We start from the raw sequence: 22,748 nt of genomic DNA, 5'->3' as shown, positions 1-22,748 counted from the left end.
TTGAAGTACCCTCGTATAGAAGTAGAGAGAGATGAGTATAATGGACAAGGTGATGTTCCCATCATCCAGCTTCAGCAGTTACCTCAATAGGGTCGATCTCCATTGTTTCATCTCCACCTTCTGTAGCCTCCTCCCTGGATTAATTGAAGCAAATACCAGATGTCATTTTATCTGGAGTTATTTCAGTATACATGGTTAAAAGGTAAGGGCGCCTCTCTCTCTCTTTCTTTCTTTAAAAATACATTTACCATCCTGTTATCACATCCAAAAAAAAAAAAAAACAATTATTTACTCATCAAATATCTAGTCAGAGTTCATGTTTCCCCATTTGTACTATTTTTTTTATATAGTTTGTTTGAATTGGGGCCCTTTTAGTTTCTTAATTTTAATGCTATCAAACTGTTTAATCTTTTCCTTTATGGATTCTCTTTTAGTGCCTTGTGTAAGAAATCTTTCCCTGTCTGGAGTCATGAAGATAGTTTATATTTTAAAATAACCTTCAAGGCCGGCCCCATGGCTCACTCAGGAGAGTGCGGTGCTGGTGGCGCTGAGGCTGCGGGTTCAGATCCTAAATGGGGATGGCCGGTGTGCTCACTGGCTGTGCGTGGTGCAGACCACACTGTGCCGAGGGTTGCGATCCCCTTACTGGTAAAAATAAATAAATAAATAACTTTCTGTGTTTCACATCTAGGTCTTTGTTTTACTAAGAGTTCATTTTGGTGTGCTGTTGTCGGGCCAGGGTCCTGATACTTTGTTGCATTTGGATGACCAGTTGTTGTCCCATCACTCTTTGCTGAAAAATATTCTTTTCCAAAGTGCTATGTGATAATAAGAGGGGTTTATAAAGAGGGGCAGGAGTGTCCTGAAAAATGATTAAACATGGAGTAAAAGCAGGTAGATTTGTGAGAACATGAGCTTAAGAGAAGCCAAGCCATTATCTGTATATTTCATAGTTGCCGTGGCAGGGTCCCAGGAGATTGATTTGCCATTCCTCTCATGTTAATTAGGTATGGCTATAACTGTGTGATCTATGGTTGGGACCCCACCTGCATGATGGGACACGAATGGATCCGGAACATGAATGTCCATAGCCTGCCGCATGGCCATCATCAGCCATTCTATAATGTTCTGGTGGAGGATGGTTCTTGTAGATATGCAGCCCAAGGTAAGTCTCTAGTTCTGTTTATGCCTTTGGCACACCCAGGCATATTTTAAGCACACATTTGAGCACTCAGACACTGTGGGCATGGGTCATTAGTGTATCCAGAGATTCCAGTTGTCCATGGCTAACCTAATTAGGACTGATATTCAGCTAAACATGGGTGGGTATGCACTGGTGCAGCCATACCAAGGGTTAGTCACACACACAAACACCCCTTCCAGGGTCTGCCCCTCCCACATCCAGGACCCTTTTCCAATGCAGCAGGCTATCTCTGATCTGGTTACTGCCTTTGCCAGTCAAATTCCCCAAAATCCTGCCTCCTGGACCCTGCCATTGGCTCCCCCCAGACAAGCAGAGGCAGCCATGCCCCTACCGGGACCACCTGCCTGGACTGGAGTGCACCAAGTGGACACTTGGGGGAGCCACCCTCGTGCCCTCTGGGCTCACGATGCGGGCTGCTAACTATGCTTCCCTGGAGACGCCCTCGTGTGGCCACTTGTGGGTACTGCAGTCCACAGCACTGGCTCGCCGAGCACCTGAGAGCAGCGCCAATAGGTGTTTGGTAGGCGCTGGAGCCCCTGCCAGCCCCTGACAGGTGCAAACCCTGAGCTAATCTGAGCTGGGGACTGATGGAGCCTGTGGAGGTAGGTTAGAGACAAAAATGCCTTCAGTGTATTTCTCTTTCCTTTGTCCCTGTTGAACTTTACTTCTATTTATGCGTTTATTGTATGCCTGACTGTCAAGGCATTCGCATTAAGTTTATAAATGCTAACGTAGTGCTGCCGTGTGACAGGCAGTGTTCTGGTTAACTCCATTTGAGAACCGTCATTATCACCATTCTCATCATTTTATAGATGAGGAGGCTGAAGCACATGGAAGTGATGTAAATTTCAACTTACAGAGTAGGAATTGAAGCCAGGCAGATTGGCAGAGAGTCTTATCCTTAACCATCATGCTACATCTTTTCGTGTCTTGCCTAAGACATCAGGTTTGACCTAACTAAATACAAAAGTACTTCAAAAAGTTTGCGGAAAAATGGAATTGAAAGATAATACAATTCTTTCCGAACTTTTAATTACCCTCATTATACAGTGATAAATCCAATCGTAGAAATAACAGATGTATAAAAATCTCAAAAGTGTCAAAAAGGGTAGAAAAAGCTTTTACTTTAATTATTGTTTGTTCATCTGAAGGTGAGAGAGGATCCTCCTTAACAGCAATATCAAGAGAAATCTGTTTATTGAGACTGCAGGTTTCTGAGATCTCAGTAGGGCGGGGAAGGAATAAGGGGTTTGATGTGCTCCCTGTGTCAGGTGGAGGCTGATGTTATTTAGTTTGAGAAGTGATGGTATTTAATTTGAGAAGGTGTGTCAAATTAAAAATTCACTAACAATTTCTAAAAATCAACAAATGATTTGGAAATTGTTGAATGATTTGCTGGATCATTTACACCACCACTGATCACTTGGTAAGCATTTTATACTATACATCACCTAGTATAAAGAATAAAGGAATAAAGAATAAAGGAGAATTTTGTTTTCATCAACACTGTGGGCCATTGTCTATAGCTTCCCCAGGTGCAATTACTGTCAATTGTATAGGGTTGGAATTAAAACTTTCAATATTTAAAACATTTGGGTTTCTAGAAACATTTATATTGACTTTAAAATGGGCTTTTTTAGAATAAGTAAAAGTGGACACTTAGTTTTAGATGTTCTGAGTTTGTCCAGTGTCCATGTTGAAGATTCAGGAGTTGATCTGTAATCATATCTAACTAAACATGTAATGTAAGGTTTACAGTCATAATATTGTAATGACTGAAAAAAATTAATGTGTGGTTTTACCATCTCTAAAATTGAGATTGAACTAAATGATTGTGGGTAATGTTAGCAAATTGCCTTTTTAAATTTTAAGTTTTGCAACTTAGAAAATTCGTAGAACTGAAAAGCTGCTGCCATGCTGTGATCATTTCCATCTTTTCTGCTAGCGGTTCCATGGGCACTCGGTCAGTGTTTCCTCAGGGTGTGTTGCATGTGGGGCTGGAGGGTTCAGAGATGAAGAGAAGCTCCTTTACAGACATGCTCCTCGTGGGACACTCCCCAGGGCTCTTCTCTTTCCGTGGGGCTTTCCTGGGCCATCTGTCACTTTCATGGCCTCGTTAACTGTTTATATGCTGGGGATTCAAAGCCGTATCTCCACCTAAGCCCTTGGCTGGGCTGCATGCCCTCCTCTCTAACAGTCTCTGAGCACCTGCACTTGGAGGGCTCTCAGGGGTTCTTCCAGCATGTCTCCAGTGTTCTTAACCCCAAACTCTGCATGCTGCCGCCACCCCAAGCTGCTCCTGCACGTCCCATCTCACTGAATGGCCCTATACAGGGCAGTCTCTTACTTCTGTATGTCCGTACCTTCCTCATACATCCAGCCAGTGCAACATCATGCTGCCTCTGTCTCCTGCCTATCTTGTGGTTCCACTGCTGTAGTCCTGCCCTCTACTTGCCACGAGCATTTCTTGCCTATGTTACTGCACCATTTCCTTACTGGCATCTGCCTCCAGTCTGCCCCCTGCAGAGGGTCTTCCCAGGACGTAGCTTGGATCAGGTCTGTCAGTGCTTAAGCTAACCGTCAGGAGTTTGTCCTTAGCAGTCCAGACTGCTTTAGGAGCCTGAGGCCTCTAGACCCTCCCATATAATTAATCTCTGTTCCTGCCCCCATCATACTCCAGCTGGGTCAAACATTTTGTTCCTTGAAGCTGCCCCTCTTGCTGGCCTTCAGGTTTTCACGCAGGTGGCTGCCACACACAGATGGCTCTGTCCCCCTCAACTGCTTCAGGTGCTGTTTAATGTCACTTCCATCCAGAAACTTTGCTCACCTCTGCCCCTCCCTGGCTACCCTCAGATCAGGTCACTCATCCCTGCTCTGCACTGCCCTGAGTGCCCTGTCCTTGTCAGCGCCCCCCTCACCCGTCATGAGCTGTGTGCGCAGTGACGGAGTCTGCCCTGTTCACTCAGAGGATGTACCTGCTCCTTGGATCATTCTGCATCCCTATGAGACACTTAGACTAGGCTGGGAGGAGGCCCAGAGGGAGAGGCAGCCTGTGAACAGAAGTGCAAGACAGAGACATGAGAGGCAGAGTGTAGGAAATAGAGGCTAATTTCCTTATTACAACTTTGGAGTAAGGGCATTTTCAAACACATGAAACAGTTAAAAGAATATATCGAATACTCCTTTTGCCCTCCAGTAGAGTCAGCAGTTCAGTTACCATATTTGTTGTATCTATAGATATATATTTCAGTGTCCTGCTGCACTACTTGAAAGAGTACTGCAGATGACATGACCTAAATGTATAGTCATGCATCTTCTAAGAGTAAGGGCATTTCTCTGCATTACTGCACTTATTACACTGTCACACCTAACAAATAACAACTATTTTATAATAGCTAATATTCAGTCAGGATTCAGATTTCCCAGTTGCCACAATAACTTTTATAGGTGTTTTTAGTTGTAATTTTTTTTCTTAATTTTTATTTTTTCCTTACTTTTATTTATATTTATTTTATGCTGAATTTATTCTCAAGCCATAAGTTTTTGTTTCTTCAGTTTCTTCTGGGATATCTTTTTGTTCTGTGCAACCTCCTCTTCTGGTTTAGAAACAGTTTCTTCCTTTTCAGTAAGGATCATCTCGATGCAGCAGGGGGAGCTCATGTGTGGGTGAATCCGACCGTGAGCTCTATAAGTGGGGCGGTGTGTCCTAGGTGCTTTATTCACCTGGATGTGCTCAGTGACCAGAGAATCTACATCTAAACCCTTACGGTTCAGCATTACTCTCTGCATTTTTAAACGTGCACAAAACCTCAGAACTCTTTTTGGGCCACTGACCCTGTGTCCAGCCCCACTGTTTGGCCTGGGCACACCTACCAACTCCACCATTGTAACGCCTGAATGGTACATATTGCTTCTGTAAGGTGACATCCTTATGATACTTGGTAGACTTACAGATATGCATACCCTTGATGGCCTCACAGTTTCACGGGTGTTCTTAAAGTGAACACAAAGATTTGAACCTCTTGATTTACATGATTTTGTGGGCTTTTCTGGGTTAAGCAAATAGCCAACCATTTTCAAAGATCACCTTAGGCTGCTAACTGGAAGAGTTGTAATTTTTTAAAAAGTCAGGATCCAACCAGAATTCCTGTACTGCATTTGGTTATTTCTCTGTAGTCTGCCTTGTTAAAGAACAGTTCCTTATTTGTCATCCTTTTTTTTTCCTTCTTCATATGACTTTGACTTTTTGAAGAATCCAGGCTGGTTGTCTTGCAAATTGTCTAACATTCTGGATTTGTCTTACTGTTTCCTTGTTTGTGTATTGCCTAGAAACTGGGAGTTAAGACTGAGGCTTGATTAGATTGGGTTAAATATTTTTTGCCAGGTGTACTTAGTATCAGATGGATGCTGTCTGCTTCACATGGCCTCTCGTCCAGAGGCCACACTGTTCAGTGTCCCTCTATTAGTGATGCTGAGTTTGGTCACTTGGCTAAGATAGTGACTCACAATAGGGTAGTTTTCCCTTTGCAATTAACAAGAAATCCCCGGGGTCACACTGTGGCATCCTGTGAATATCTTGTTCCCCAATGGCCTTTAACAGTATGATTTGTTCTAGCACCTATTGAGTAGCCTTGCCTAAATTATTATTCAAGAATTGCAAAATGGTGATTTTCTTCTGCTATCATTTACTCTGCTTCTGTGTACAAGAGCTTTCCTCTCCCTTCCCTCTCCCTCTTCTCCCCTTCTCCCCTGCTGCACTCCCTACCGTAGATTCCTGGATTTTTATTTATTCAAAATGTTATCATTTGGGACCATTTTGTGCTCAGATTAGCCCACATTTAGCCAGTGAGAGATCTTGAGAGGCTAAATTTTAAAAAACACTTATTGAAATAAATTTTCGAACATTTCTGGGTTAATGCATTAAATTTATCTTGTTTTTAAACTTTGCTTGATCTAAGTTTTCAACCTTTGGCTGCAGTGATCCTATTAACCTGGGTAGAACCTATTAAAAACGCTTTTGTAATTATTAGCTCTCCACAGAGTTGAAGAGTGAATTATAAACCACATACATGTAGGACATGTTCACACAGTTTCAGTCTGCACAATTAAGAGGATTTTTTCCTCAGCATGTTAGATTTCACCTAAATCCTAATGAAGGGTATACAGCATCTTGCATATTTGTAATTTTTTGTTCCCACTAGGGGGTGTGCTTTAATACTGTCTTAGCACTGGGTAGGAGAACAGCAACTCCTGTCCCACCTTCCATATGTGCTTCTTACATACTAAGAAAAGTGAGTATCAGGTGCTCTGAATTTAGGTCGGCCATCCAATTGGAAAGTCAGGAATTCAGCTGCCCTGTGAAAATCTAGTTCTTCGCTGTGTTTTGCCTGTAGTGACAATGCACCTCATAGAGTGCTTGGTACATGGCATGCCCTTGCCAAACGTTAGTTCCCTTTTCCATCATTTGTCTTACACTTCCAAACTAAACTTTCCACCCCTCCCCCCACACACAGTCTACAGCAGTCTGCACAATGGCAAGTGTGGTGAAATGGGGGTGGAGTGTGAAGTGACAACTGTGTCAGAGGGTGGTTTGGCCTCTCTTTGAAATTGTAAAAGTTCCAAACGCTCATTCTCCTCAGACCTAGCAGTTCCACCCCTGGTCCCTTGACTAGAGACATGTTCACACATATGTACAAGGAGGCCTGTGGTGCTCTTGTTAAAATAGCAAAACAGTTGTCATTCATAAGGACTTGCCTGGTAAATTGGGGTCTTTCCAGACTATGGAATACCAAGCTACAATTAACTAACCAGTTGCAGGTAAATGCTTAGAGTATGTTTGTATAAATAAACACACATAAAACAATACCAGATTTTCTTTAAGTATATAGGCTATTTAGATACATATATATATGTTCATAGAAGAAGGACTAGAAAGAAACACTATCACAGTGACGTGGTTTCCTATGGGTAGGGGAGGAGGGGACCAGGACAGCTCTGGTGTCCACAGAGGGCTCATAGGTAATGTCTCCATAGTTTTATAAGGAATGTATTCATACGAGTTTGGGTAGCTGAAAATTTTAAATAAACTAATCAAACACATTTCTATTATTTAGATTTATCATTCCTCTTAATTTTTTGAAAACCTTTTTTAGTGGATTGGTATTTATTTTCCAATCATAATACGCAGTTGCCAACCTAATTATCCTGTTTTATCCTTTAAAAGTGTTTTTCATTCTTTCCTGTTTTGTTCCTTAGCAGCCTAGGAGCCAGGCAAGTAAATGCACTGAATCCAGTCCTCCTGCCTCTTTGAACAGCCAGGAGTGGATTGTTACCTCTATGTGGTTTCCTAGCATTCCTCCCTGGACTTTTCACACTCTTGTTTTGGGCCTGCATTTAGGATCCTGTGCAGCAGCTGCCTGGTCATGTTATCCTGACAGACACGTGGATGTTAACCAGCGTTTAACCTTTCTTCCCTCCTCCCACCACTCAGAAGCTAGGTATTACCAACACTAAGCTGCTACTTAATAATGCATAGAGTGAAAGAAAAAGACAGGGGAGAGAGAAACAATACTGAAACATTTGTCTGAATTTTTTTAGAGCAGGGTTTCTCAACCTTGGCACTGTCGACATTTTGGTCCAGATAATTCTTTGTTGTGAGAACTGTCCTGTGCATTGCAGGATGGCAGCGGCATCCCTGGCCTCTGCCCACTAGATGTCCATAGCAGCCCCTCCTTATGACACCAAAAATGTCTTCAGACATTGCCAAATGTCCCTTTGTGAGCAGAATAGCCCCCAGTTGAAATCAACTGCTCTAGACAAACTGAGAACAAAGCAGTTGTTCTAAATTACCCACTTGAATTCTTTTTACTTTAAACATCTCTGTTCTGCCTACCAGTGACAGCAACAGTGGTCCATTTACAGCAAAAGGGATTTTACATCTTGGTGGTATTTCCAGATTCTTTACCCTCCTTCTAATATTTCTGTGCAGCTCTGAAAGCAAATCCAAACCTGAGGCTCCCAGCAGCTGGCCGGGTTAAGGTACCAGGCCACGGTTACGTCACCTAAGCTCCCCAAGGAAAATACACCTGTGACGCTTCACTAATTGGTTTCTCCTGTTACTGGATGTTGGGAGACAGGTGGCAGCAGTGGGTGGGCAGGAAAGGGCATTTTCTCAGCCAGTGGCATTTTGAAACTTGGTGGGTTTTTAATATATATATATTTATGTATATATGTATATTTTTTTCCCATTTCCAACATTTGAAAAATGGGAAATATAAAGAAGAAAATAAAATCAGCAATAGCAATCTCATGGTAACCGTAGAGAGATATCAGGGTTAGCAGACTACCCAGTTTCCTTTTGGAAAAACTGGAAGATCCTGAAACCAGAGCTCCTGTTTCTGCCCAGTGGCACCATCTGGACCTTCCCCTTTCCGGGAGGCAGTGGGCTCAGGAGTTTGTGCAGCCCCTGTCCCTCCCTGGTCTCTCTTGACGGACGTGGCAGTTACTCTGCCTGCCTTACTCTTTCCCTGTCATGTTTCTCTTGCGTCTGCTTCTTCAGCTCTGGAGCTGGACTGTCCTGGGCGGTCCTTCACTCTGCAGCACAGCTCTCCCAGCTGCAAAAGGGAATCATGAGGGGTTCCTTCTAGAATGATTACATGGGGCAGTGCCTGCAAAACTGCCACAGTGCCCGGCACACTGTCAGTGCCCAATTCGAAAGAATCCATTTAAAATATGTAGCCACGCCATGTAATGTAGCAACCCCTGATATAGGGCCTTCCAGGCTTTTTGTAAGTAGTACGTATTTTTTATACACATGTCCCCAGGATCTTGAGAACAAGTTGCACGTTTTCATGGTTTCCTAGTATTTTGCTGAGTTAATGTGCCATCACTTATTTACACCGGGACCTACAGTTGGACACTTTTTGTTTTGCTATCATAAGTACTATTAAGATAACCTCCGTATGTTCATGTTTTCACATTATTTGTATGGGATTTCCTCAACAGTATTGACTCTTAAACTGGTGTGTCCCTAACCACAGGCTGAAGAAACAACCTAAAACAACATATATTATCACAAATATGGGAGGATTTCTTTAGATCCTCCCGTTTTGTGGTTTTTTTAAAAAAAAATTGTAGATTGGGTATTCAGCTCTTCCCCCTCCCCAAAGACAAATATCAGTTAATGTCAGTGCTTCAGAAAGCTGCCCATGTTTACCCTATGTGTTGTGGGGGTGCAGGGCCTGAGTGCCCTTTCAGGACATATAACTAAGCTATTTAAGAACTAACACGTGGTGGGGAATGTGTTAGCCCATCAGATAGCCTTGCTGAGAGACTCACTTGAAGTAATTCAAGTGATAGGCTGTGCATACAGTGTGGCTTCATACTAATCGGAACTGAGATCACCCTGGGGACATAGGGGTGATGGGGGAATCTGCCCAGCCCAGCTCCTTCCTGGTGCCTGGTCATGGAGGATGTGGCTGGGCATCTCTTGGATCAAGGGCCACACCTAGTCTTGGGTCAGGAAGGGCACACAGGACGCCGTCCTTTCATTGGGCCTGTGGAAGAGCCGTGTTTCAAATATTTTTTTGAGGGATGATCCATGTGAAAGGATTTCAGCTTTTTAAATACTTTGCCTGTACTATCTTTTTTTATTATTCCACTGTTAAAGTCTTATTTTCTATTTCTTTCTCTAGTGGTAAGATAGAGAGAAGGAAGAAGGAGGTAGCTTGGTTCTCCCAGAGATTATTCAAATAGTAATAGCAAACAGCCCTGTGAAGTGGCTGCTGGCCTTGGGGAGCACAGGCCACTGTCGAAAGGAGCTCGGGGGGAAAGTGTGATGTGTACGGGAGGGCTCCCATCAGTAGCCGAGAAGGACAGCAGGTACAAGACGTGTCCCCAGGTGACAGGGCAACTTCCGAAGCTCAACCACTGGTGGGAAGTGAGCAGGCGAGGATAATCTTGTCCTGTCCTCTCAGCTGCTTGTTAGGTCAAATCCAAGGAAGGTGGTGAGTCTCTAGCTTGCTGGTCCCCAAGAGACTGTTGGAGTTTTGCTGGAGCCCAACAGCTTGCTTAGAGAATAGGAAAATAGGCTGTTGGGTGTGTCACTCTTGGAGGACTCATACCACCAGCAGCCCTCCCTCCCCTGATCACCCTCGTGCCTTTTTCTTGTCACCTCCTCCTAAGTCCATACACATCTTCAGTCTCCTTTTCTTGTACCTCAAAAATGCCACTTGAAAGGGGTGATAGAAAGTTCTCAGGACAAAAGATACCACAGAAATTTCCATTTTAACGAGAATGTCCCTGTGCCTCTTTACTAACAGAAAACTTGGAATATAACGTGGAGCCTCAAGAAATCTCGCACCCTGATGTTGGACGCTATTTCTCAGAGTTTACTGGCACTCACTACATCCCAAACGCAGAGCTAGAAATTCGATATCCAGAGGATCTGGAGTTTGTCTATGAAACGGTGCAGAATATTTACAGTGCAAAGAAAGAGAGTGTAGACGAGTAGAGCCGAGTAGAGGCCATTGTACCTTTGCTGCTGCTGCTGTCTTCCAGGAGAACAGGGTTCCGGAAGAAGACGTCTGCACGGATCCCTCTGGATTCACACCACCGGGAAAGCCACTTAACCAGTAGTGCTGGTTGCCTCCTACTCAGTTTAAATAACGTGTGCTCTCCTCCAGCTGCAAAGACAATGTTGCTCTCCGCCTACACTAGTGAATTAATTTGAAAGGCACTGTGTTCAGTGGCATGGCTTGTATGCTTGTCCTGTGGTGACAGTTAGTGACATTCTGTCTTCATGAGGTCTCACAGTCGACACACTCTTATAATCATCCTTTTTATTCACTTTCCATTCTCATGTCTGTCTGCATTTGTCTCAGAGCATTTCATTTGTTGGATACATGGGGTTATACATTTGCAATAATTTCTGATTTCTCAATGGAACATGTGCAATCCTAAGTCAGGATTGTTGGTGTTTTCACCCTGAATTTAGTCGCATATTCAGAGGTGAAGTTGTACTCTATCTTGGCAGCATCGTGGAGATGGAGATAGTAACAAGCTAATGGTAATTAGAATCTTTTGAACTTATTCTTTTCTAGTATGTGAAACAGAGATTTCACGTGTTTGTCCTTTTTTAAATTAAAATTGGGAGAATAACACAGTTATTCTTTCAAATTCCTCTTTTGGATTTATGCACATCTCTACAAATCCTTAGTTTTCTATTTTATTACATAACATTCTTTAAGAAAATGCATAATGGCCTTTGTGAATGGGTTTTTCCACATTCACCTACTATTTCTCCCTCTAAAATGACTACTTTTTTATTTTAAAAATCTGCGCCAGTATCATGAGTAGATCTTAAATCAATGATGGGTTCTTTTTGTAGTGAGATTTACAAATCTGATGTTAAAATGTTTGCTCTTAGAAATCACACTTCATGGTCTCCGAAGACCAAACAAATGAAATTTCACTTTTGTAATCAGAAAAAAAAGAAGAAATAATGACCTTAATCTTTTTTTTTTTAAAGAAGTTTCATGCCCCTCGTCATTCCTTCAAATCACTTCAAGACTTTTTAGAATGTGGCGGGGTAGAAACAAATAGAATGTTTTTAATTCTAAGAGTGTTGGATTAGTGGGAAAGGAGGCATGGGAGTGATCTGCCTTCCCAAGCCACCAGTGCCCTGGAGGCCCCAGGATGAAGCCTGTTCCCAAGCCTCACAGGGAAGTCCAGCATTGTATTCAGACACCACTGGCTCCTTTTCCATGTCCTCAGTAACTGAGCGTGAAGGTACCAAGTCTTTATGCAGCTCTGGAACTCCCACCACTCTCGACCTGCCAGTTCTCCAGCAAGATAATCTTGTAATTACCAGTAGAAGCTACCTTCTGGAGTTAGGACCAGGTTATTTTGCTCTCTACCTTTCAAGTAATACCATAGTGAGTTGAGGCTGTAGGGGACTGTGAACCAGGCAGCCTCGAGGCCTGTCTGTCATTGCATGCAGTATTCTCACACCATGCTGAATGACTGCTTCGTATTTACCCTTTGGAAACCCTGGCATGACCGAGGTTTGGGGAAGCCGCCTGAGACCACTTCATAGCAAGTGAAGGCTATTAAGCAGTTATTAGAGAGAGATGGGGACTTGGCCAGCTGGTTCCTTCCAGCCTATGTTAGCTATTGTCCAGTGTCCATGTTCCTCATCAGTCAAATCCAAAGTCAGAAAGATTTGAACTTGCATTTGAAAATGTGACCACTCACAGCACCTAACCTGCCTGAGGTGGGGGGAATTTTACACTACTCTCATTTAAAGGTGAAAATTAGATAATATGGAATTAATATTAATGAGATGCATTACGAAGAAACTGTGGAGCATGCCAAGAGTTATAATAGTTGGGTTTTTGGTTTGATTTCCTTTTTCTTAGAGTAACATCAAAGCCAAGAAAGATGGTTTTACCTTTACTGACCCAATTAATTGTAAATATGTATCTAGACTTTTTAAATGTGTTTCTTCATGAATGCTTCATTTGGCTCCAGGAAGCCTGTATCACCTGTGTAAGTTGGTATTTGGGCACTTTATATTTTTCTAAAAATGTGTTTTGGATCCTGTACTCTAATAAATCATAAGTTTCTTTTAAAAATTTTTTCCAAAAGTTTTCTCCATTTTAAAAAGCCCAGTTATAAAAGTAGAGCTTTCACAATGTTAAAATATTAAATACTTGGGTATAGTAACTTCTCTCTTCAAATGAATGCCAAGATTTTTTTGTACAATGATTAGTAAATGGAACTTATCCAGAGAAACCACACAAATGGCCTGCCCAATTTCGTTTCAAACAAAAAACCCAGCCATGACAAGAGTAGGTCTGCCACCTCTCCTAATCTAAATATGAAATATTTGCTCTATTGAATTTTTCTTAACGTTGGTGAGTGAACAGGGTACCTTTATACTATGATTTCTGTGCCAAACATTAATTTTATAAGATTACTAATAATCTTTGTATCTGGTCATTGCAAAGATTGCACCTTTTTAATTATGTGAAGATACATGTTATGAAACGAGAACTATGAAACAAGATGCCTTGAGAGAAAACCAGGTTCTTGGTATGTTTTGTTACTATTGACTTGAGTAGCCCCGCTGCATACAGTGTGTCCAAAATGTCCTTCAGAGCACTGATTCTGTCATGGTACCATATATATGCTATATGGGGAAAAAGGTTATGGGTAAGTGAAGTCAGTTTCCTGTGGTAGTGTATCTCAAAACCTTAATATACTGCTGTGCATTGTGACTTTCCAAGAGGAGAGTACAGTGTGCCCTGGACCCTAGAACTTCCCTCCCCCTGACACAGACGCACCGTCCATAGGGACCAGTGTTTGCAGACAAACTTTGAGAGACACTGTCTCAGTGAGACATCAGTTATGTCCAAAACTAGTCTACCTGAATCAGACCAGTTTTGCCAAGCCTCGTGTTTGCAAACATTATCCACCTAATCAGATTTTGAAAGGCTGGCTTTCTGCCCGATACTCATAGTAGATCTCCATTATAAGTGCATGAACATAGCAAAGTTGTTTTATTGAGAACAACAAAAAGTTTATTTATTGAACGGTACTGTTGCTAACTCAGATTTACATTTTACACTATTGACTTAAAGTCCTGTTCTAATTTTAAAATGTTTTGGTCTTTCTTAACTTATTAAATTGAGCCAAGCTGCCATGTTCCAGGGTTTCATTTGCTACCGTCGGGTCCCTTTGCTATATAGTGTTTGTTGTTTACCTTAGTCCATACTTCAAGTAAGTGAAATGGGACTACCAGCAAATTTTTAATTTAAAAGTATCTGTGGCTGTAATAATCAAGATGTAGCTCTTCATGATTTTTGTTTATTTTGTCTTGGTTTTTTTTTTTTGGAGGGAAGAAGATTCTGTTCACCTGGACAAAATGCAGAATTTTGCTCTGTGATGATTTATTTGGGGGGGGGGGGTGACATTAGTGGCTGTATTGTATGTATTACTTTGTATTACGTGCTAACTGAGCCAGGCACTGGCCTAAACTCTTTGTAATCCTTCCAGCAACCCTATAAAGCAGGGCCAGATAGTAAATATTTTAGGCTTTGTGGGCTACATACAGTCTCTGTCGCATGTCCTTTGTTTTTAAAAATGTAAAGAACATTCTTGGCTTAAGGGCTGTACACAAAGTCTGCAGGCTGGATTAGGCCTGTGGGCCGTAGCTCACTGACCTCTGCTAAGGTGTAGGCAGGCCTGATTTCCCCACTGCAGATGGGGAAATCAGCTCATATGCTTGTAGGAGGGTGGGAAGCCAGCATGTGGAACCTAGGTGGTCCTTGAGCCTCCAGGGACCACTGAGTGCCAGCTCTTTACAACCACACTATCGAGAGTGTAAGCAACTACCTCGCTGTGTTTTTACCTTTGTCTTGCAGCAACTTTAACCTTTAACGCTTCAATTCTGAAAAGTTAGAATCTTGAAGATAAGGGACATTCCTTCAATAAACAAAATTATGTGCAATTATAGAACAAATGTATTATGGCCACTTAGCAATGATTGTATTAGGGTAATGCTAGTTCTGTAATAAATAGACCCAAAAAGATACTATGGCTCTAACACAGGAGAGCTTTCTTGCTGACATAATACTGGGCAGGGGAACGGGCTGGCAAGGTAGCCCTCACGCTGTCAATTAGAGACCCGGGCTTACTGAGGATGTGGTTTCCAAGAGCACCCTGGGGCCATTTCCTGCTGTCCAAGCTGAAGTAAGCGAGCGTGGAGGGACATGTCCGGGAGGTTTCCACGAGTCGGGGCTGGAGAGGCACTTTCTGCGTCTTCTCACTCCGCATGGGAGTCACGTTCCAGTGGACAGGAGTGAAGGAAACATGGGTAGCCCAGGCCGCTGCCGCACACACACTGGTGTGCTCTGCCCACGGCAGGAGACAGCCTGCCTAAGTCGGGCTCTCGGTGGTGACAAGCACTGTCAGTCTCTGGCTTGGTTGCCCCACCACAGTGGCATAGCAGACGGGGGTACCCCTCACAGCTCGTGCTCCTATTGTAAATTCAGTCCCCATAGCCGATGGCTGTGGGAGGGAAGGAGAGGAGGTCTCATGGGGCAGGTCACATCCCTTACCTCTGCCCCAAAAGCCAGGCTCAAGTCATGGCCACACCCTAACTCCACAGGAAGCTGAGAGATAGCTGCCTGTGGGCCCAGCCCAGGAGGAAGGTGAAAGATTTGGTAGACACCATAGTGTCCTTCCCAGTCCCTGCATCCTACTCTGTTCTCTGCAGGCCATGTGAGTTCTCCCCATCAGCCCAGTGGGACTCCTTGGGGACCTGGGACCAATGAACTAAAAGCAGTTATCTGACCTCCACTCCTCAATTCCAGTTGACTAGAGACGGGACAACTGCGTTCAAAACTCCCGTTTCCAAAAGAATGAGACACAGAAGTTACTGGTCAGCAGTGATGAAGCCCTGCTGGGAGGCCTTTTGAAGACCCCTTGCCCTGGATGTGGGGGACTCACCGTCTTCAGTAAACTCTGACTGCCCTCTGGGAGGTTCTTTCTCAAGTCTAATCTTCCTGGTTTCATCACAAGTGGGTGTTGGGGGCGCATCCTCCCTGGGAGCTACAAAATTTTCGTGATCTGCTTCCTGCCTAGTGCAAGTTTGGGGACCAGTCCAAGACTTTCGTTATTGATTTTTACGATAAGCATGTGGTTCCTCTGGCAATGATTCCCTCAAAAACTTCATAGGCTGCTGACTAACCCATTTGGGCCAGTAATCATACCCAAAGTTCATTTCCAGAACCTTCCAGGCTGCTCTCTCCCCCTGACTTAATGGCGGCCGCCTTAATCTGATAGAAACCAAAGCTGAGTCTCATTGTTGTTTAACCGAAAAATGTTTAAGGGGCCTCTGCTGCTCAGTGATTTTCATTCTCATCTCTTGCTGGTGTGCAAAAGCAGTTGCCGTTTTCAACAGAGGGAGCGTGGGGTTTCTGACTCTCGTCTCTTCCCATTTTAGTTGTCAAACGAGCACATTTTTGCCTGACCTCCTATCTTTTTTCTCATAAGCAGCAAAAAGCAACCAACACAAACTGTGTTCTGTCTCTTTCTGGCTACTTACTTCCTAGACCAGCTACAATGCCAGCGATTCCTCCCTGCAAATTGTAATTGTCCACATTACCAGGTATTACCCTGAGCACAGCTCTCAACCTCCCAGCCTGCTCCTGGGGTTCCCTTGTCTCCTGACTACTAAGCTAACGCCATATAGTTTAGGTGTTTGTCAGTTTTTTAGTGGTTCTATGTTTTTTCTTGTTTAAAGTTGGCGAATGTTTCCATAGGAAGTTCTCCTTCCTGTTTGGCTGTGCAGAAGGACTAAGGACAGTGATGTCACGTCTCTTTGGGAGTGGAAAGAGCTACAACAAGTTGTTTAGTGAACTTAGGAAAGGAAGTTGTGCAGAATACAGAAAAGAAATTTTGGGAGAATGAGCTGGACACTGCATTATAGAACTCTTGCATAGTTAGAATTTCCAGCTGCTTCTCTTCAAATGACAGAATTCTTAATGGAAATTTTCATATTCAAGTCATTGAATTTGGGGGAAACCAGACAGCACTTTGAATGAAAGTTATTGTTTTCCTATCTCCAAAACACTGTAATGTCAAGGTTTTAGGATTATTTAATAACCTACCATTTATTATAGGATGGTTTTCTCAGCTGTGTCTGTTGCTGTGCAAAGAGCTGTACACACAGTGTCGTGTACAATCTTCTACCCCAGGATTTCTCAACCTGTTTTTAGTATGGCTCCCATACAGGAGCATTTTTAGACTATTTTTCCTTTTTAGACTTACTATTTCCGCCTATAAAAACCTTTTTTTAATTGAGGTGGAATTTATATAACACAAAAATTAACCACTTTAAAGTGTATAAATCAGTGGCATTTAGTCCATGCACAATGTCATGAAAACACTACCTCTACCTAGTTCCAAAACATTTTCATCATTCCCAGAATGAAACTCTGTACCCATTAAGCAGTCACTCCCCAGTCTCCTCTCTTTCAGCCCCTGCAACCACTAATCTATTTTATCTCTATGGATTTGTTTGTTCTGGACATTTTACACAAATAGAATCATACAATATGTGGTCTTTCTCATCTTGTTTCTTTCACTTAGCGTATTTTCAAGGTTCATCCTCTTTGTAGCATGTGTCAGCACATCATTGCTTTTTATGGCCAAACAACATTCCATTTATGGGCATAGCACATTTTCTTTGTCCATTCAGCTATTGGTGGACATTTAGGTTATTTCCACCTTTTAGCTATTGTGAACAGTGCTGCTGTGAACTTCCTATGAAGTTTTTTTTTTTTTTTTTTTTCTGGCATCTGGCCTGTACAGGGATCTGAATCCTTGACCTTGTTGTTATAACACCACACTCTAACCAACTGAGCTAATTGGCCATCCCCTCCCACCAATGAAATTTTTAATACCACAGATAAACTGTATGTCTGCTTGTATATTATATGTATATCTATGCTGTATACCTTAAGAGTAATATTTTTTTATTCCCCCCAAGAACAAACTCTTGCCCGGCAATCTCGCTGCATCGAGAATACAAGCCCCACCTGGAAGGTTAGCGTTGGGCACAGCTGCTGTCTATCCCTTCTTCTGATTGACAGTTGGTGTCTTGTCTTTGAGTGTCTTTAATGTTCCCACCCTTCTTTGTGCCAGGAACTGTAGTGAATACAGGAGAATTACATTTCTGTCACCTGTAAGGTGACATAGGCATATATTCTAAAGACCTTTTCTGGTATGCATTGCGTAATCTTCTTTGCTTAGTATATTCACCCACCCCAGATCTCCTGAAATTTACTACTTAAAGAAAAAATACCCTGATTAGTTTGAGAGTTTGTCTTTTATAAAAGTGGAATAAAAGAAAGTGCAGTTGCAAGACTTTCTGGGTAACGACTACCTTTGAACAAAACTACTTCCAAAATAGTTTCCACAGGGTTAGAGAATTTGAAAGCTTAAAGACCCCTTAACAATCAGTTGCTAGGCCGTCTGCTTCTGATATTTTAAAAATAAAAATAAAGAGGCCCATAGAGGTTAAGTGACCTTGATTTGGCCAAATGTCACAGAGCTGGGACTTGAGCCGGGGCCCTTGGATTTGACCACAGTGATATTTCTCCTGCCCCCAAATTGCTTCCTCTCTAGGGTTTTCTTGCCCTACAGAAAACATCTTGCTAATAATATCATCCCTTATTATTTGGGATTCAAATCCTTGTTATTTCTTTATCACTAACTGGACTGTTGCAACTTCCCGGCCATCTTCAACCATTCTCCTATTTCAGTCACATTTACTTGGTTGAAGGAAGACGACGAAGTGCTGTCCCTCGCCATCTCAGCAATTTGTGCTCATGAAATTTGGGAAAACCCTATTCCAAGCCTACAAAGACTTTTTAAAGGAAATTGCTTCTGAAAATATGATTTTCTCTAAAGCAGGGATTGGCAGATTTTTTTCTGTGTAGGGCCAAATAGTACATATTTTTGGCTTTGTGGGCCATATGGTTTCTGTCTGGATTACTCAGCTCTGCCACTGTCGCAGGAAAGCTGCCAGAGACAACGCATACATGAGTGAGCGTGGCTGTGTTCCAATAAACCTTTATTTACAAAAACAGGCTTTGAGCTGGGTTAGGCCCCCCAGGTATAGGCTGCCAACCCTTACTGTAAGTCCACTTGAATGTTGTTGTTTTAACAGAAGTCTAAGCAACATCAAAAAGTTGAAAAAACAGTGTAATGGGCATCCAGATACCCTGCACCAAGATTGGACATTTGCTGTCTTTTCTTGATCTCCCTCAATGTATGTGCACTTTTTTCCTGAACCATTTGTCAGTGTCTCAAACAACCTGAAACTTCTCCCCAAATACTTCAGCATGCGTGTGCTAAGAATAAGGACACATTCATACATAAGCACAGTGCCAGTCATACCTAAGAAAATTAATAGTGATTCAGAAAGCGCATCTTAAATATGATGAAATTGGGTGTTTAGTGTCAGCCAGTTTGATCATTGAATTTTATACCCCTTCAGTTTTCTGAATAATACCCTGGTCTATTGCTTGAATTGACAGGGTAGAAATTGTCAAAGAAAAAGACAGTTAAAAATCACCCAGCACTAAATTTCTTTGCCCAGGGTGAACCCGGTAATTGCCTAACAATAAAACTGCTATTTCAGGTAAACTTAGGTACTGAATTATACTTTTAGTACAGTCATGAAATTCAGTGGAAACAATTTTTGTTGGGTTTTTTTGTTGGAAACAATTTTTTTTTAAAGCATCTGCCTTAGCAGGGAGGTGTGCCATCCTTGAAGGAATGGGCTGGTTGCATTTCTAATCAAAGTTTGTGTGAGCCCACAGAATAAGCACTGTGTCCCTGTCTTCCTTAGACCCGGTACTGTGTCCTTCAGCCTCTACCCTCATGAAGCTGTGCAGACTTGGGGGAAAGTGCAGTTCACTTGTAAGGGCCCGTATACAATCTGTGGTTCCCTTATTTTTTCAATTAGTTCCATCTAAGACCTTAATTCAATCTACTGTGTTGGCTAAGGGAAATGATTTGGACTGAGGTGTAACTACCACCCATCTAAGGTTGGTCTGGGGGCTGTAATTTATGTCCGGGTGGGACAGAGTGGTTCTCAGCAATTCCCACTGCAGAGAACGTCACCGACTCTGTTCTTGTGAGTCTGCCTCATGGTGTGAAGGACCCAGTGAGGCACTGATGCCTGTGCCTCTTGCCCCACCCCCACCCCTCGTCCATCCTTTAAGCTTCTGCTCATCTTGGCCCACTCTGGATGTCATTGGTATGGCCATAACAGTAAGAATGAAGCCAACTGGTTCTATCTTCCTGCCTTTAATGCTTTTTCACACCCTTCTCCTCTCCTCCCATGGGGGTTTTGTTTTGCTGAGCGTGTAATTGGTAACGTTCTTATGCAAGAGGTTACTCTCCTCAAAGAGTTGCAGATTTTAGAGACTTCAAAGCATCATCTTGAGAGGCCTCACCCAGAGTCTTGTGAGGACTGGAGATACTGCCTGCTGGGGCTCAGCCAAGTCCCTTTGCTTAGCTGATATTGTTCCAGAAAACTTCGCCTTGGCCCATTCGCATTTGAATCCAGAGGGACCTGTTGTCTCTTAGCTTGGTGTGGGTTGCTGGGCTTTGGGCCGTGGTTTTTCCTCTACTGGGGCAGGTCTCTTCTCTGCCTTCAGGCCTATACCTCATAATGTGGAAAACATACTCAACAAGTTTAGAACCAAGTTGACTATAGTGGGTTGAATTATGTCCCCCCAAACCTCACTGAAGCCTGAATTGTGTCCCCCAAGTTTCGTATATTAGAAGCTTAATCCCCACTGTAACTGTTGAGGGCAGGAAATCCTATTGTGGTAATTGAAAGGTGGCACCTTGAAGAGATGACTAGATTGTAGGACCGTGCAGTAGTGAATGGATTAAAAATGGTGGTCATGGATGGGGTTTGGAGGGCTTTAAAAGGAGAGTGACTGAGGAAGTTGGCCTCTTGCTCTCTGCTCTCTCTCTCCCTGCTCCACCGTTTTCACAATGTGATAATCTGCCACCACTGAAGTCACCACCAAGGAAAGCCTTCATCAGATGTGTCCCCTGGACTTTGGACTTCCTAGCCTCAGAAACTGTAAGCAACAAATTTTGTTTTCTTTATAAAATATCCAGTTCTATGTGTGGTTTTATAAGCAACAGAAATGGAGTAATACATTGACTCTCCTCTGAACCCTGAAATAATCTGGTTCAGATGTGTGGGTGATTTAGAATCAAGGTGGCCACAGGTGTAATGGAGCAGCTGTTTAGACCACAACTGTTCTGGGGAGCAAGGGGCTCATCGTTCATACCTTACTCCTGTCTGATCAGAGCAGCTGACACAAGAGACAGGCGAATGCTTCGAGAACGTTAGATGAAGTCACTTTATCTTCCTGTGACAGTACACTCTCTGCCAAAAAGCACAAACACTGTGTTGTAGCTCACACTGTTCTGAGCCTTTATTCTGCTCCAGCCTTGGATATACTTGGAATTCTCCTAGTTTTACACACAAGGAAACTAAGGCTCAGAGAATATGAGTAACTTGCCCAAGATGGCACAGCTCCTAAGTAATGGTAGCCAGCCCAGCTCTGCCTGACTCCAAAACCAGAGCTGCTCTTCACAACTGTCCTGGTCAAGTTTGTTTTAACTCCTTATCTGCTGGAAACAGCTAGAATAAGGCAATGCTCCCCTGTAAAGATGCATGTGGTCTTTAGTGATCTTGCTTGTGACAAAGCTACAGCAAATACAGTTTGGTCGAGTTAGTGAAACTCAGAGGGTAGACTCAGGGCGCACTTGTGGCCTTTTGCCAAAGCACAGTTATTTGTGGGCACATCATCATTTTGCCTGTCCAAGGGGTTAGAAGCTGCCGGCAAAGATGTTCTGAGGCCCGTCTGCTGATTTCTTGGTTTCTCAAGATGGTGATTTAGTCATATATACAGTCATCCTTCAGTATCCCTTGGGGGATTGGCTCCAGGACCTCCCATGGATACCAAAATTCACAGATGATCAAGTTCCTGATGTAAAATGGCACAGCATTTGCTTATAACTTACACATCTTCCCGTATACTTTAGATCATCTCTAGATTACTTATAATATCTAATACAATATAAATATTTTGTAAATAGTGTTATACTGTATGGTTTAGGGGGTAATGACAAGACAAAAAGTCTGTACGTATTCAGTACAGATGCAATTTTTAAAAATATTTTTGTTCTGTGCTTGGTTGAATCCACAGATGTGGAACCCGCAGATACCGAGAGCTACCGTTTTGTGTGTGTGTGTATGTGTGTGTGTGTTATTTATCAACAGCTAAGATTTTTTTTCTGTTAGGTCTTCCACTGTCCTTTTCTCTTAACTAACTCACTGAAGCCATCCGAGCGCCATTCACCATTTGTTATTCCAGTTTGGTTTCATGCTCTGCTTCGAGCTGGGGGTGGACACATGGCTGCTGAACAGAAGGGCTAGTTCCGGGTCTGAGACATGTGGGATTGTGATGTGTGGAGCAGCAGTCCCGAAGTGAGCCACGCAGGAGTGGGCAGAAGTCCCCAGGCAGCATTGTGCACAAGACAAACAGATGGTTCCAGGGTGAGGGGGGTTGAGAGGATACAGGCAAATGTTTTGTAGTTTAACTTAGTGATCGACTCTGCTAATCATCACTGTCTAGGCAAGGTACATTCTGCCTGAGTCACCCCCCAGAATAGGCTCACAGCACCCCAAGGCAAACAGCACCACTAACCTCAAAAGCTCATTAAGCTTCTGGCACTGTGTGACCTGCCGAGAGAAGACTGTTGAACAGAGAGCACCGAGAGCATCAGGAAGGAGCCAGTGGCTGGGCAAGGTGGCCCGGGTATCCTGCCAGCTGGTTGCACCCCCTGGGCTCTGCTGCCCCTCCAAGAACCTGTGTTCCTATCTGAAAGAGAGAGAGTGGTAATTTTCCATTTTCCTTCCCTGGGTGACTCAGAAGAAAGC

At 43.0% G+C, this 22,748-nt stretch overlaps 1 protein-coding gene and 1 pseudogene across 6 annotated transcripts in view; one reads left to right on the top strand and one right to left on the bottom strand.

Moving 5' to 3' along the window:
• The window catches only part of FBXO21 (F-box protein 21), a 50,754-nt gene that overhangs the window by 27,286 nt on the left and 720 nt on the right, over window positions 1–22,748 (top strand). For 2 of the 6 annotated variants that reach the window (XM_063085908.1, XM_063085907.1), the window contains exons 11-12: window positions 1,008–1,165; window positions 10,525–12,837. In XM_063085908.1, coding sequence (XP_062941978.1) covers window positions 1,008–1,165; window positions 10,525–10,715 — 349 coding nt within the window. In that variant the 3' untranslated portion in view covers window positions 10,716–12,837. Of the gene's footprint in view, window positions 1–434; window positions 691–1,007; window positions 1,166–10,524; window positions 12,838–15,579; window positions 15,647–20,810; window positions 20,877–22,109; window positions 22,154–22,748 lie in introns of those variants that run through there. The other 4 variants (XM_063085909.1, XM_063085911.1, XM_063085912.1 and 1 more) reach the window with 4 other exon arrangements.
• On the bottom strand, window positions 4,733–5,278 carry LOC134370882 (large ribosomal subunit protein uL22-like; annotated as a pseudogene).

This window comes from Cynocephalus volans, chromosome 2 (assembly GCF_027409185.1).
Source record: "Cynocephalus volans isolate mCynVol1 chromosome 2, mCynVol1.pri, whole genome shotgun sequence".
In the NCBI taxonomy this organism is placed as follows: Eukaryota; Metazoa; Chordata; class Mammalia; order Dermoptera; family Cynocephalidae; genus Cynocephalus; species Cynocephalus volans.
This window is presented reverse-complemented; position numbering and strand designations above follow the sequence as displayed.